Source organism: Crotalus tigris, unplaced genomic scaffold (assembly GCF_016545835.1).
Source record: "Crotalus tigris isolate CLP2741 ecotype Arizona unplaced genomic scaffold, ASM1654583v1 scf7180000020719.984301794:720406, whole genome shotgun sequence".
In the NCBI taxonomy this organism is placed as follows: Eukaryota; Metazoa; Chordata; class Lepidosauria; order Squamata; family Viperidae; genus Crotalus; species Crotalus tigris.
In genome coordinates this window covers 367,104-383,268 of record NW_024098147.1, presented here as the reverse complement: position 1 = coordinate 383,268, position 16,165 = coordinate 367,104, and the positions used below count along the sequence as shown (strand labels likewise).

General features: G+C 47.2%; 1 protein-coding gene across 1 annotated transcript in view; it reads left to right on the top strand.

Annotated features, from left to right (window-relative positions):
• The window catches only part of LOC120319383 (bactericidal permeability-increasing protein-like), a 33,453-nt gene extending 17,928 nt beyond the window's left edge, over nucleotides 1–15,525 (top strand). Inside the window, exons 8-15 of the mRNA XM_039368196.1 lie at nucleotides 3,410–3,586; nucleotides 5,919–5,978; nucleotides 7,672–7,839; nucleotides 9,542–9,609; nucleotides 11,350–11,392; nucleotides 12,356–12,419; nucleotides 13,893–13,969; nucleotides 14,866–15,525. Coding sequence (XP_039224130.1) covers nucleotides 3,410–3,586; nucleotides 5,919–5,978; nucleotides 7,672–7,839; nucleotides 9,542–9,609; nucleotides 11,350–11,392; nucleotides 12,356–12,419; nucleotides 13,893–13,969; nucleotides 14,866–14,904 — 696 coding nt within the window. The 3' untranslated portion in view covers nucleotides 14,905–15,525. The remainder of the gene's footprint in view (nucleotides 1–3,409; nucleotides 3,587–5,918; nucleotides 5,979–7,671; nucleotides 7,840–9,541; nucleotides 9,610–11,349; nucleotides 11,393–12,355; nucleotides 12,420–13,892; nucleotides 13,970–14,865) is intronic.
• The last annotated feature ends 640 nt before the right edge of the window (nucleotides 15,526–16,165 follow it).

Genomic DNA, 16,165 nt, shown 5'->3' with positions numbered 1-16,165 from the left:
TCACCCAGTTGGCTTTTATGCCTAAGGCGGGACTAGAACTCACAGCCTCCTGGTGATTGGCCCAAATTCACCCAGTTGGCTTTTATGCCTAGCAGGACTAGAAAAAACTCACAGTCCTCCAGCTGATTGGCCAAAATCACTACCCAGTGGCTTCATTTCCTAAGCGGACTAGAACTCACAGCCTCTTGTGATTGCCCGAGTCACCCAGTTGGGCCTTTGTATGCCTAAGGCGGGAACAGACTCACAGCCTCCTGGTGATTGGCCCAAAGTCACCCAGTTGCTTTTATGGCCTAAGGCGGGACTTAGAACTCACAGCCTCCTGTGATTGGCCCAAAGTCACCCAGTTGGCTTTTATGCCTAAGGCAGGACTAGAACTCACAGCCTCCTGGTGATTGGCCCAAAGTCACCCAGTTGGCTTTTATGCCTAGTCAGGACTAGAACACACAGCCTCCTGGTGATTGGCCCAAAGTACCCAGTTGGCTTTTATGCCTAGGCAGGACTAGAACTCACAGCCTCCTGGTGATTGGCCCAAAGTCACCCAGTTGGCTTTTATGCCTAAGGCGGGACTAGAACTCACAGCCTCCTGGTGATTGGCCCAAAGTCACCCAGTTGGCTTTTATGCCTAGTCAGGACTAGAACTCACAGCCTCCTGGTGATTGGCCCAAAGTCACCCAGTTGGCTTTTATGCCTAGGCAGGACTAGAACTCACAGCCTCCTGGTGATTGGCCCAAAGTCACCCAGTTGGCTTTTATGCCTAGTCAGGACTAGAACTCACAGCCTCCTGGTGATTGGCCCAAAGTCACCCAGTTGGCTTTTATGCCTAGGCAGGACTAGAACACACAGCCTCCTGGTGATTGGCCCAAAGTCACCCAGTTGGCTTTTATGCCTAAGGCGGGACTAGAACTCACAGCCTCCTGGTGATTGGCCCAAAGTCACCCAGTTGGCTTTTATGCCTAAGGCGGGACTAGAACTCACAGCCTCCTGGTGATTGGCCCAAAGTCACCCAGTTGGCTTTTATGCCTAAGGCGGGACTAGAACTCACAGCCTCCTGGTGATTGGCCCAAAGTACCCAGTTGGCTTTTATGCCTAGTCAGGACTAGAACTCACAGTCTCCTGGTGATTGGCCCAAAGTCACCCAGTTGGCTTTTATGCCTACGGCGGGACTAGAACTCACAGCCTCCTGGTGATTGGCCCAAATTCACCCAGTTGGCTTTTATGCCTAGTCAGGACTAGAACACACAGCCTCCTGGTGATTCGCCCAAAGTACCCAGTTGGCTTTTATGCCTAGGCAGGACTAGAACTCACAGCCTCCTGGTGATTGGCCCAAAGTCACCCAGTTGGCTTTTATGCCTAAGGCGGGACTAGAACTCACAGCCTCCTGGTGATTGGCCCAAAGTCACCCAGTTGGCTTTTATGCCTAGTCAGGACTAGAACTCACAGCCTCCTGGTGATTGGCCCAAAGTCACCCAGTTGGCTTTTATGCCTAGGCAGGACTAGAACTCACAGCCTCCTGGTGATTGGCCCAAAGTCACCCAGTTGGCTTTTATGCCTAAGGCGGGACTAGAACTCACAGCCTCCTGGTGATTGGCCCAAAGTCACCCAGTTGGCTTTTATGCCTAAGGCGGGACTAGAACTCACAGCCTCCTGGTGATTGGCCCAAAGTCACCCAGTTGGCTTTTATGCCTAGGCAGGACTAGAACTCACAGCCTCCTGGTGATTGGCCCAAAGTCACCCAGTTGGCTTTTATGCCTAGGCAGGACTAGAACACACAGGCTCCTGGTGATTGGCCCAAAGTCACCCAGTTGGCTTTTATGCCTAGTCAGGACTAGAACTCACTGTCTTCTAGCCTGGTGTCTTAATCACTAGACCAAACTGGCTCCCTAACCCTAATCTCCATGGGGAAGACATTCCCCAAAGCTTGGGATCCTGCCGCAAAGGACCATCGCCTGGTCCTCCCCATCCGACTCTCTTCGGCTGACGGGATCTGCAGCAGCTCCCGTCGGCTAGATCGAAATGGATGGAGATTCTTGGGAAAAGACCCGGTCCTTCAGGGATCCCGGTCCCGTCCCTCTTTGCTAAGGTGACCAACTTTTTTACAATGAAAAGGAGGACACAAATAAATCGAAGAAAAAAATATCATAAATAAAAGAAACATTTTATTCATTGCAACAATAATACAGAATACACTATAATATGATAAATGCATAATAAAAAACATTTGTAACAATAACATTTTATATTGTAATTATGTTTAACATGCCGTGCCCCTGCCTGCAGCTGCCCCGCCAGCACTGCTGCCCCGCCGTGTAGAGCGGGCCCCGCAGCTCCCAAAACAGCAGCTGCGCTGGCTCTGGTCCGGGGGGGGGGCAGCCCGCCATCGACACACCCCGCCTGCAGCCGCCCTGTCAGCACCCCCGCCCACCCTGCACAGCCCCGTGTAGAGCAGACCCCCCCCCCGGCTCCCACAGCACGGCGGGCAGCCAGACACCACCGCCCATCACACCCCCACTGCCTCTTGCTGCCCCTGCCTCTTGCGCCCGCAGCCATTATTGCCCTAGCAGGGCCGAAGATCAAGAGAAAGTGACTGTGGTATCGCCACTCCAGTCTCCTCCAGTTATCTTCGGGACTAACTAGGACAGTGGTTCTCAACCTTTTTAATGCCGCAACCCCCAACCGGTCGTAAGTCAAGGACTACTCAACCAGTCGTAAGTCGAGGACTATTCAACGGGTGCAGCACCGTTTGCAGAATGGGACTTTTGGCGGGCTCAGCAGGGCAGAGACAGCCTGGACAATTCCGATTGGCTTTCGAAAGCCAATAGAATTAGACTCTATTCAAGAGAGTCTCTTCTATTGGCTTTCAAAAGCCAATAGAATAAAAGGGAGTAGCACAGCTAAGGAAAAGGGGGAAAAATGGTGGACTGCGTTGTTTGGCGAACCCCGTGAAATGGTCATTTGACCCCAAATGGGGTCCCGACCCACCGGTGGAGAACCACTGAACTAGGAGATGGTGTAGTTGGGTAGCAGGGAGAGGTGCAAAGTTCCTGCCAATTCACCTTCACTGCAGACAACTTACATGTGCAAAGTTTGCCGGCCGGGTGTTTTGGCGCGCTCAGTAGCAATTCCTATTGGCTTTCAAAAGCCAATAGGGGGAGTAGTACAGCTCATGCAAAAAAAAAAAAAAAAAAACATCAAAAAAAGATGCCGGAACGCCGTTCTGAGCGTTCTATGAGAGAAAAAAAAAAGGCCCTGCAGATTAGTCTTCAAATATTGAAAAGGAGGACATGAAGGAGGACACTTTTGGAGGGAGGACAGAACTTACAAAAGGAGGACTGTCCTCCCTAAAGGAGGACAGCTGGTCACCTTACTCTTTCCGTGGGTCTTCCTAACTTCTCTCATGTTCTCCTACCAGGGTGAATTTTTCTCCAACGCCCAGCGTACTCCGGCTCCTTTCCTGCCGCCTCCCCTGTCTTTTCCGGTGGATCCGGACCGCATGGTCCAGTTTGCGATTTCCACCTACTTCTTCAACACGGCTGGCCAGGTCTACTACCAAGCCGAAAGACTGACCTCCTGGATCGTGGATGACATGGTGAGGCCGCGCAGATCGTGAAGCCCTGCCCGGAAGCATCTGGGATGGCCAGTCCTGCTTTCTTCTGCCTGATTCTGCACACAAAATGTGTGTGTTTGGTGTATGGGGGGTGGGTGAACAGGAGGTTCTAGCAGAGCGCCAGATCCTCAAAAACTGCCTCCCCAATTAATTTTCTAAGCAGAAACTTTAATCAACCAAGATGCAGATGTTTCTGCCGGGGGGTTGGAAACCACTGAGGAAGATTCTTCTAATAGCACTTTACAAGGCCTTGGTAAGGCCACACTTGGAAAATGGCATCCAGTGTTGATCACCGCGATGTAAAAAAGATGTTGAGACTCTGGAAAGAGTGCAGAGAAGGGGACTGGAGGCTAAAACATATAAGGAACGGCTGCTGGAATTGGGTATGTCTAGTTTAACGAAGAGAAGGATGAAGGGGCACATGATAGTAGTGTTCCAGTATCTCATAGGGCTGCCCCAAAGAAGAGGCAGTCAAGCTATTTTCCAAAGCGCCTGAAGGCAGGACAAGAAGCAACGGGTGGAAACTATCCAAAGAGAGAAGCAACCTAGAACTAAGGAGAAACTTCCTGACAGTGAGAACAATTAACCAGTGGAACAATCTGCCTCCAGATGTTGTGAGTGGTCCAACACTGGAAGTTTTTAAGAAGAGACTGGACAGCCATTTGTCCGAAATGGTGTAGGGTTTCCTGCCTGAGCAGGGGGTTGGATTGGATGACCTCCAAGGTCCCTTCCAACTTTATTATTATTATTATGGATCATCGCACAGTCAGCCAGATGTTCAGACTGGATTTGGCATTTTGTCTACCTATCGAGTCCTTACCCAGGACCTGGGATAGACAGATGTGGGTGTTTGATGGTATTACAGATATCGTCGCAAGATGGAAGCAGTTCCTAGTAAGGCCGCCTTTTGCAATTGACGAATAGCAAATTTGTCAATGCCAATGGTGTTCAAGTGGTGCTCCAGTTGTTTTGGGATTGCACCCAAGGAGTCTATGACTATTGGTACTACCCTTGCTTGCTTTTGCCACAGTCTTTCTATTTCTATTTGTAGGTCTTTGTATTTTGTTATCTTCCAATGCACCATTGTTGCTACTTTGTCATGCCGCTGCTTGTAGTCAATCTGTGCGATCTTGCAGCAGCTTACCAGGTGGTGCACTGTTTCTTCAGCTTCTTTGCATAGGCGGCACTTACTGTCTGTTGCTGTCTTCTCAATTTTGACTTTGTATGCATTTGTCCTTAAGGCTAGGTCTTGTGCAGCCAGAATTAGTCCCTCGGTCTCTTTCTTCAATTTTCCTGCTCTTAGCCATTGCCAGGTCTTGTTATTATCAGTTGTTGTTGTTGTTATTATTATAAAACCCAAGACAATAGAACAGAGCAGAATAGAGCTGGAAGGGACCTTGGAGGTCTTCTAGTCCAGCCCCCCACTCAAGCAGAAGAACCTATACCATCTCAGATAAGTGATTGTCTAGCTCAGGGGTAGGCAACCTTGGCCCTTTTATGACTGGTGGACTTCAACTCCCAGAATTCCTGAGCCAACATGAAGGGATCTATGCCCCTCCTCATGACTTGTGGACTTCAACTCCCAGAATTCCTGAGCCAATCGAGCTGAGGAGAAAGGGAGAAGTTTCCAAACTGAGCCATGCTGGCTTAGGAATTCTGGGAGTTGAACATGAGTCATGAGGGAGCCATAGTTCCCCCATGCTGGCTCAGGAATTCTGGGAGTTGAAGTCCAGAAGTCATGAGGGGGCCATAGTTCCCCCATGCTGGCTCAGGAATTCTGGGAGTTGAAGTCCACGAGTCATGAGGGGGCCATAGTTCCCCCATGCTGGCTCAGGAATTCTGGGAGTTGAAGTTCATGAGTCATGAGGGGCCGTAGTTCCCGCATGCTGGCTCAGGAATTCTGGGAGTTGAAGTCCACCAGTCATAAAAGGGCCAAGGTTGCCTACCCCTGGTCTAGCCTCTTTTTAAAAATCTCCAGTGATGGACCACCCATGATTTGTAGTGGCCAGCTGTTCCACTGGTTGATTGTCCTCACTGTCAGGAAGTTTCTCCTTAATCCCACGTTGCTTCTCTCTTTGGTCAGTTTCCGCCCTTTGCTTCTTGTCCTGCCCTCTGGTGCTTTGGAGAAGAGCTTGACTCCCTCTTCTTTGGGGCAGCCCCTGAGATACTGGAACACTGCTATCCTGTCAACCCCTTGATTCTTCTTTTCTTAATTTGATTCCTAAGTGAACCAGAGACAGTCAACGGGGCTAAAGGTGACTTAGGGTCATGGACAGGCTGAGGACTCACCTCCCGCCCTCTTTCCCACCTGCAGGTTCCTAAGGAAATTAAAATCCGGCTGAACACCGCCTGCTTCGAGCCCTTCATCCCGCAGGTCAGCCCCTCGGCCTTCCGATTCTGGGCCCTCATGAAAACAGAAGGGGGGGCATGTGGTGTGGGGAGGTGATTGTCTGGAGCCTTCTGAGGTGGCCCCATCCCAAATTATGAAGTCCCGAAGGCAAAGATGGACCTCAGAGTCACACCTGAAGTGCAGCAGAAGGCAGAAACCAGATGGGGATCTGATTGCACTTCTTTGGACTATGTTTTCTTGAAATCTGGGGTTCCCTTCACTTCAGCTTTTATAAGGATGTTTCCTCCTCCTCTTCCTCCTCCTCCTCCTCCTCTTCCTTCTCCCCCCTGCACATTCCACTCCTTTGTAGCACTGATGATGTTGCCTAGTTGGGTCATGAAATGTCTGCAAGAAAACAGCCAAGCTCAGAGAACACTAAGGACCCCACAGTCATGTCCTGCTCCTGCTCCTCCTCCTCCTCCTCCTCTCCTTTTCCTTGTCCTCTCTGCACACCCTCCCTTCCTTCTAACACTGATGATGGTACTAGTTGGGTAATGAAACACCTGCAAGAAAACAATCCAGCTCAGAGAGTACCAAGGACCCCACAGTCCTCCTCCTCCTTCTCCTCCTCCTCCTCCTCCTCCTCCTCCTCATCTCTGCACACTCCACTCCTTTCTAGCACTGATTATATTGCTTAGTTGGATCATAATGTCTGCAAAAAAAACCAACCCAGGTCAGAGAGCACCAAGGACCCCACAGCTCCTCCTCCTCCTCCTCCTCCTCTCCCTTTCTCCTGCTCCTGCTCCTCCTCCTCTTCCTCCTAGCACTGATGATGTTCCCCATTTGGGTCATGAAACGTCTGCAAGAAAACCACCCAGCTCAGAGAGCATCAGGGACCCCGCAGTCTCCCTCCTCCTCCTCTTTCTCCTCCTCCTCCTCCCTCCTTTCTGGCACTGATGATGTTCCCTCCCTGGGTCATGAAACGTCTGCAAGAAAACCGCCAAGCTCAGAGAGCACCAAAGACTGCCCATTTTAATCCTGGGCTACCAATACTCTTCATGAACTGCTAAATTTTTTTTGGGATCCTTCCAACGGATCTCAGAATTGCTACTTACCTAGGTTGTGCCCTGGAGCAAAGAACTATTTTGCAAGAGGAACCCAAGGTTGTCTTCAGAGCTAGAAGGGAGGAGGAGGAGGAGGAGGAGGAGGAGGAGGAGGAGGAGGAGGAGGAGGAGGAGGAGGGGGAGACTGTGGGGTCCCTGATGCTCTCTGAGCTGGGTGGTTTTCTTGCAGATGTTTCATGAAGTGTCAAACCATCATTTTAGGCTTGTTAGTGCAGAGAAGATGCTCGGATCCTTTCCTTACTCCTCACTCCTTCACCCACATTCTCTCCCTGGTTCTGCAAGAGCGTAAAGTCAAGGCAATCAAATAGCGAATCGCTGGCTGGGGCATTCTGGGAGTTGAAGTCCGTCTGTCTTAAAGTTGCCCTGCTTACGCAAACCGAAGGATATTCATTAATCTGTTCTACTCCAAACGACAACGGAGTTAGTTATTCCCCCACACCTGTGGGTGCTTCTTAGAAGATCTCAGCCATGTCTCTTTAATTTTCACCCTGGATTGAAACAACCATGGGACCCCCCCCTCAATCTCCAAAGGGGTGGGGGCCACCCAGTGAATCCGGGCTTCAAGCAAAGGAGGGGACCATCTTGGGAAATGTGACTTCTCATCTTCTCCCCAGATTAAGAAGCTCTACCCCAGCATGCCGATGAAGCTGAGGGTCTCCCCTTCTTCGGCCCCCTCTCTCAGCATCTCCCCCGAATCCATCTCGCTCGCCCCTTCGGTCGACATCCAGGCGTTTGCGATTCTCCCGAATTCCTCCCTGGCGCCCCTCTTTTTGATCGAAGTGGTAAGTTAGCTCTTCCATGTTATGCTCAAGGGTGGACAATCCAGAGGTTTTTGCACAGTCTTTTACGGGTAAGCCTCGACTTACGATCGTTTAGTGATCATTCAAAGTTATCACTGCCATGAAAAAAGGAATTTAGGACTGTTTTTCCACACTTACGACCAGTGGTGGGATTCAGCCGGTTTGCATCACTTCGGCAGAACCAATAGCTAATTTTTTGTTGCCCAGGCTCAGAACGGACTTCGGAAGTGGCACCCACACAGAGAATCGGTTGCTCACATATTTGAATCCCACCACTGATCATATTTATGTCTGTCTGTCTGTCTGTCTGTCTGTCTGTCTATCCATTATGTAACTATCTATATCTATCTATCTATCTATCTATCTATCTATCTATCTATCTATCTATCTATCTATCTATCTATCTATCTATCACATCTATCTATCCATTATCTATCTATCTATCTATCTATCTATCTATCTATCTATCTATCCATCCATCCATCCATCCATCCATCCATCCATCCATCCATCTATCTATCTATCTATCTATCTATCTATCTATCTATCTATCTATCTATCCATTATCTATATCTATCTATCTATCTATCTATCTATCTATCTATCTATCTATCTATCTATCTATCTCTATCTATCCATCTATCCATTATCTCTATCTATCTATCTATCTATCTATCTATCTATCTATCATCTATCTATCTATCTATCTATATCATATCTATCATCTATCTACCTATCTAACTCTATCTATCTATCTATCTATCTATCTATCTCTATCTATCTATCTATCTATCTATCTATCTATCTATCTATCTATCTATCTATCTATCTATCTATCTATCCCTCTGGTGGCGAACCTATGGCACAGGTGCCAGAGGCGGCACTCAGAGCCCTCTCTGTGGGCACGCGTGCCGTCGCCTCAGTCCTAGGCCTTCAGCTGGGTTTTATAAAACCTTTTCGCTATGGCCTCCACCGCCGTGTACAAAAAAAAAAAAGGTTCAATCAATCAGTCAATTTCAACTTCTCACGGGAAAAAAAAAGATCTTGCAAAGTTGGAATTGATTGATTGAACTTTTTAGTCCCACCCGGTCTGCCATTACCACCACAGCCACGCCCACCCAGTGGGCCACACCCACCCAATGGGCCACGCCCACCCAATGGGCCACGCCCACCCAATGGGCCACGCCACCCGGCACCTGACGATGCATAAGGTTTTGGGTTGCAGTTTGGGCACTCGGTCTCTAAAAGGTTCGCCATCACTGATCTATCTTATCTATCTATCTATCCATTATCTATCTACCTACCTACCTATCTCTATCTCTGTCTGTCTGTCTGTCTGTCTATCTATCTATCTATATCTATCTGTTGCCGCATGATCCCCATGATCACATGATTTACATTCAGATGCTCCGCAACTGACTCATATTTACAACGGTCGCAGCATCCCTGGGAGTCACATGATCCCCTTTTGGATTTGCTAAACCACCATTGAAAAGAAATGTAACATTGGGTTGATTATATGATGATCTGCTTAACGACCGGCCTGGCTTACAACTAATTCCAGACTTAATTATGATAGTTAAATTGAGGACGGCCTACATCCAAAGAAAAAGAGAATGGAAGTGGGCGTGAAACAGCCCTGATCTGCATCTTTCTCATTTCTGCTTTTTTCCTCTCCTTTCAGACCACGTCAGTTTCTGCCAAAGTTGATGTCAATTCTACTAGGATCTTTGGAGACCTGAAGATGGGCAGGTGAGCAAGGCAGGATCTAACCCTGACTCAGTACGGAAATACAAGGGGTCCTTGACTTACAACTGTTCGTTTAATGACAGTTTGAATGTACAATAGCAGTGAAAAAATTAACTTAGGATCATTTTTCCTGCTTACGGCCACTGCAGCATCCCCAGGATCAAAATTCAGACAATTGGCAACCAACTCACATTTACGACGGATGTCGTGTCCAGGGTGTGTGTGTGTGTGTGATCCCCTTTAGTGACCCACAAAGTCAATGGGAGAAGCCAGATTCACTTAACAACCACGTTACTACCTTACCCCCTGCAGGGATTCGTTTATCGGGGATTTTCTGAACTCAATTCCATAGTGTATTTCTGTAAATCTGAATTTGTACATAGAGTGAATAGCTTCATGTTTGCTCATCGAGAATGCAATGGTGAGAATAGAATAGAATAGAATAGAATAGAATAGAATAGAATAGAATAGAATAGAATAGAAAATATGGACTGGAATAGAAAATATGGAATGGAATGGAATAGAAAATATGGGATGGAATAGAAAATGTGGAATGGAATGGAATGGAATAGAAAATATGGACTGGAATAGAAAATATGGAATGGAATGGAATAGAAAATATGGGATGGAATAGAAAATGTGGAATGGAATGGAATAGAAAATGTGGAATAGAATAGAAAATGTGGAATGGAATAGAAAATGTGGAATGGAATGGAAGAGAAAATATGGAATGGAATGGAACAGAATGGAAAATATGGAATGGAATGGAATAGAAAACATGGAATGGAATGGATGTAGATGTAGTGTAGTGTAGTAGATGACCAGGCTGAAACCGAGGGAGGGGTCAAATGCCTCATCAGTCTTGAGTCTCTTCATGTCCACAAGAGATCTAACACCAGGTGTTGAAGCATTCACAGCTTCTGGAGGCAGGTTGTTCCACCGATTAATTGTTCTTACTGTCAGGAAATACGTCCTTGGTTCCAGGTTGCTTCTCTAAGTGGAAAAACTCAATGAAAAAGACGAGAGACAGCAACACAAAACAACGATTCCCACTTTAAGATTCAGAGGTTTATTTTGCTAATGATTTGGAACATAGCAAGCATAATAACACAACATCACTTACGTTAATAACCCATTGCAATGAGGACCATGTGGCATAGCAGATTCCAAAAGGACCGCTATAGGCCAATGGCCCTAAGCTACACTTAAATTAACATTTTTATACCTTTCTTCTCACGACCACCCACACATAGTCATTATCCTGCAAAGGCAGTTAGTTCCTTGTTCTTTTGTGCTGCCCAGCAGTTTCCACACATACCTGTGTTCATCTGAAACCTCTACTCATCTGTTACTTTCAGTTCCTCTTTTCCCACGGTTACCCTACTCATGTTCCAAATATACACAAAGCTACCTACTTTGCAATTTCACATGGCACAAAGCTCAGCAGATTACAAATAACACGTCTGTGTTGTGAAACAATACAGAGTTTGTGTGAAAGCTTTAAATCGCTACTGTGGGGCCTAACTCAGCTTCGCTCCAGCCTCATCTTGTAATATGAGGAGGGGGCTATATTTTCATCTCCCACACACTTAACCTTAGTAAAAGAAACCATCACTTTGGCTAAATGGAGTCAAGGGTTTTTTTTCCCTAAGGACCTGAGCTGAGGCAGGCCTGACATTTCGGCTAGATATTTCTCTTGTGTGATGTGCTTTCAACACATTTCTCTGTCTGTCCCTCCTGCAGGATGAGGTTCTCCTTGAAGCACTCAGATGTTGGGATCTTCTCGGTAAGACAGATGTTTGGGTTTTTTGGGTTTTTTTTTTTTTTGCTTGAAATTTATTTATTTTATTTTATTTTTAAAATTTATAAGCCGCCCCACTCCCGAAGGACTCTGGGTGGCTAACAATAAAAAACACATAAAACATAACAAAACAACAATACAAAAACAATCATCCAGGGGTAAGGTTTTATAAACCCCAGGCCTGCCGGAAAAGCCAGGTCTTAAGTAGCTTACGGAAGACCAACAGGGTGGGAGCGGTCCTAATCTCCGGGGGGAGCTGATTCCAAAGCGTGGGCGCCATCACAGAGAAGGCCCTCCTCCGCGGCCCCGCCAAATGGCACTGCTTGGCCGACGGGGCCTGAAGGAGGCCCAGCCTGTGGGATCTAACCGGACGTAGGGAACTATGAGGTAGCAGGCGGTCTCGCAAATAGCCTGGCCCTGAGCCATATAGGGCTTTAAAGGTAATGACCAACACCTTGAATTGGACCCGGAGACCAATAGGCAACCAGTGCAGCTCACGGAGGATAGGTGTAACGTGGGTGTATCGAGGAGCACCCACTATCACTCGCGTGGCTGCATTCTGGACCAACTGTAGTCTCCGAATACTTTTCAAGGGTAGCCCCATGTAGAGTGTGTTGCAGTAGTATGGTATGCCCCCCCCCTCCTTCCCAATCTTCTTGCGGTCCCGGCCAGAAGTCCATTTCACATTGGGGTCATCCTGTCTTCTTCTCCTGGGTTAGGTCCTTCTCCTCAGGACCTTCCTCAAAGACTTGATGATGGATTGAAATGTTCTCTTAGCCCTTCTGGTGGGTCCAGGCTATGGGTGGCAAAGTGGGTTAGAAGGATGGTGCCTCTTGGTCTACAAGCCAAGGCGGTGTGGCCCTAAGGATCTAGGATCTCCCGTTGAAGGAGGAGAATCAATCAAGTTGATTTGGTTTTCTGATTCTGGATTTCTCTCCCAACACGCAGGTACAGTTGCTGGAAACCCTCATAAACTTCCTTACGGCGAGCATCCTAATTCCACAAATGAATGGTAAGGACATTGTAAAGTCAAAAGACCTTTCACATAATCTTATCTCAGAGTTCAGAGAAGGGCAGCAAAGACTCTCAGGGGTCTGGAGGCCAAACCATACGATGAATGATTGAGGAACTAGGTATGTCAAACTATTCCCCAAAGCGCCTGAAGGCAGGACAAGAAGCAACAGATGGAGTCTAACCAAGGAGAGAAGCAACCTGGAACCAAGGAGGAATTTCCTGACAGTGAGAACAATTAACCAGGAGAACAAACTGCCTCCAGAAGCTCTGAATGCTCCAACACTGGAGGTTTTTAAGAAGAGACTGGACAGTCATTTGTTGGACTGATTGTTTCCTGCCTGAGCAGGGGGTTGGACTAGATGACCTCCAAGGTCCCTTCCTATTCTATTCTATTCTATTCTATTCTATTCTATTCTATTCTATTCTATTCTATTCTATTCTATTCCTATTCCATTCCATTCCATTCCATATTTTCTATTCTATCTATTTTATTCTATTCCTACTCTATTCTAATTTTACTCTTATTGTATTCTATTTCTATTCTATTCTATTCTATTCTATTCTATTCTATTCTATTCTATTCTATTCCATTCCATATTTTCTATTCTATTCTATTCTATTCTATTCTATTCTATTCTATTCTATTCTATTCTATTCTATTCCATTCCATTCCATTCCATATTTTCTATTCTATTCTATTTTATTCTATTCCTACTCTATTCTAATTTTACTCTTATTGTATTCTATTCTATTCTATTCTATTCTATTCTATTCTATTCCATTCCATTCCATTCCATATTTTCTATTCTATTCTATTCTAGTCTAGTCTATAGTCTAGTCTAGTCTAGTCTAGTCTAGTCTAGTCTAGTCTAGTCTAGTCTAGTCTAGCCACAGAGAAGAGGGGGGTCAACTTATTTTCCAAAGCAATAGAAGGCAGGACAGGAAGCAATGGATGGAAACTCACCAATGAGAAAAGCAACATGGAATTATTGAGAAAATTCCTAACAGTGAAGAGAATTAACCAGTGGAACTGCTTGCCCCCAGAAGGTGTCAGTGCTCCATCACTGGAGATTTTCAAGAAAAGACTGAACAGCCGTTAGTCTGAAATGGTGTAAGGTCTCTTGGTTGAGCTGGGGGTTGGACTAGAAGATCTCCAGGATCCCTTCCAACACTGTTATTATTCTCTATTCTGGAAAAGATGTAACAGTGGAAGATCATTAGAGAAGCAACCTAGAACTAAGGAGAAACATCCTGACAGTGAGAACAATTAACCAGTGGAACCACCTGCCTCCAGAAGCAGTAAATGCTCCATCATTGGAGGTTGTTAAGAAGAGACTGGACAGCCATTTGTCTGGGATGGGATGGGATGGGCAGGGTCTCCTGTCTAAGGAGGGGATTAGAAGACCACGAAGGGTGATAAGCACCTGCTTGGGCTTTCTTGTGTGATGCTGTGACTTCTTCTCTCTTCCAGCCCGTCTGGCTGAAGGATTTCCCCTCCCCCTCCTGGATCACCTGGAGATCTCCAATCCCATCCTTCAGGCTCACCAGGTGAGTGACAGGTGGGACACTTGGGTGGGACAGGTGGGAAACTGACTTTTATCCTACAGCAGGGTCTCCAAACAGTTGCTAAGGAACAGTTGTAAGTCAAGGATTACCTGTACACAAATGTTGTCGTGAACATTCTGAAATCTTGCAAGGCCTCAAGGTTGCAAACTCAGCCCGTAGGACTAAAGTTTGCATCCTCATAGCAAGAGGATTCTAATTGTCGGATTGGGCCAGAGAGAGAGAGAGAGAGAGAAAGGGAGAAAGAGAACGTGAAAGAGAGAGGGAGAGAGAGAGAAAGAGAGAAAGAGAGAGAAAGAGAGAGAAAGAGAGGAAGAGAGAGGAAGGGAGAGAGAAAGAAAGAGGGAGAGAAAAAAAGAAAAAGAGAGGGAAAGAGAGAGAAAGAGAAAGAGAGGGGGAGAGAGAAAGAAAGACAAAGGGAGAGAGAAAGAAAGAAAGAGAAAGAGAGAGTGAAAGAGAGAAAGAGAAAGAGGGAGAGAAAGAGAGAGGAAAAGAAAAAGAGGGAGATAGAAAGAAAGAGAGAAAGGGAGGAGAGAGAGAAAGAGAAAGAGAAAAAGAGAGAGGGAGAGGGAGAGAGGGAAAGAGGAGGGAGGGAGAGGAAGAGAGGGAAAGAGAAAGAGAGAGAGAAAGGGAGAGAGAGAAAAGAGAGAGAGGGAGGAGAGAGGAAGAGAGAAAGAAAGAGAGAGAGAGAGAGAGAGAGGAAGAAGAGATAGAAAAAAGAGGGAGAGGGAGAGAGAAAAAGAGGGAGAGAGAAGGAAGGAAGAGAGAAAGAGAGAGAGGGGAAGAGAGGAAGAGATAGAAAAGAGAGAGAGAGAGAGAGAGAGAGAGAGAGAGAGAGAGAGAGAGAGAGATGGCTAAACTTTTCACTTTGACTTCTGCAGGATTTTCTGCTCTTTGCATCGGACGTGCGCTATGAATAGAGAAGGGGCGAAGGAGAAACAGAGAAAAAGAGGGGGAAATGAAGGAATAATATCCCCACGTCAGATTCCAGTTTGGGAGTCTGCAGAAAGCTCTCCAGGAACAGCCCTTTTAACACGGAATTCCCCCCCCTCCCCCCCGCCCAACCTGCAGGACCATTGCTACAATCTCTTGAAGCTGGATGAAAGGGGCACCAGGATGGGGAAGGGGTTTCCGTGGCCATTTTCTTTCAGCCCGGCAAGAAGGTTCACTTCCTCTTTTCCCACCCGGCCCCTTTGGCCACGGGGTCAAGAGTGCCCCACTTGCAAGTAGGTGGAGCTCCTTAGAGGAACCCCTGGACATTATCTGGTCTGCTGTCCCTGGGAAAAGAGGCTGGGGTCAGGCGAGGCCACGGGGGGGGTCGGGTGAGGGTCAGTGGCGTTCTGGGGTTCTCAGGGGTCTCTGAGCTTGTTCGCTTCCTTCCAGATATTTGGTTATTAAACTGGGTTCTACACAACCTTTTAGCACTGATGATGTTACCTAGCTGGGTCATGAAATGTCTGAAAGAAAACGACCAAACTCAGAGAGCACCCAGGACCCCACAGTTCTCCTCCTCCTCCTCCTCTTCCTCCTCCTTCTCCTCCTCTTCCTCCTCCCTCTTCCTCCTCGTCCTCCTTCTCCTCCTCCTCTTCCTCCTCCCTCTTCCTCTTCCTCCTCCTTCTCCTTCTCTTCCTCTTCCTCTTCCTTTCTCTTCCTCCTCTTCCTCCTCCTCTTTCTCCTCCTCCTCCTCCTCTTCCTCCTCCTCCTTTTCTTCTTCCTCCTCCTCCTTCTCCTCTTCCTCCTCCTTTTACTTTCTCTTCCTCCTCTTCCTCCTCCTCCTCTTCTCCTCTTCTTCCTCCTCCTCCTCTTCCTCCTCCTCCTTCTCCTTCTCCTCCTTTTCCTCCTCCTCCTTCTACTCCTTTCTCTTCCTCCTCCTCCTCCTCCTCTTCCTCCATCTCCTCCTCCTCTTCCTCCTCCTCCTCTTTCTCATCCTGCTCCTCCTCCTCCTCCTCCACAAACCCCCCTCCCTTCTAGCCCTCATGATGTTCCCTAGTTGGGTAACGAAACGCCTGAAAGAAAACCACCCAACTCAGAGAGCACAGAGGACTATTCAGCCCAGCCCTGAGCTACAAATATTCTTTTCTATGGCAGTTACATTTGTGTTTGCCCCTGTTTTCATCCATTGGCACCTTTGAACACCTCAAAATAATAATAATAATAAATCAACTGGAGACAAAGACTGGA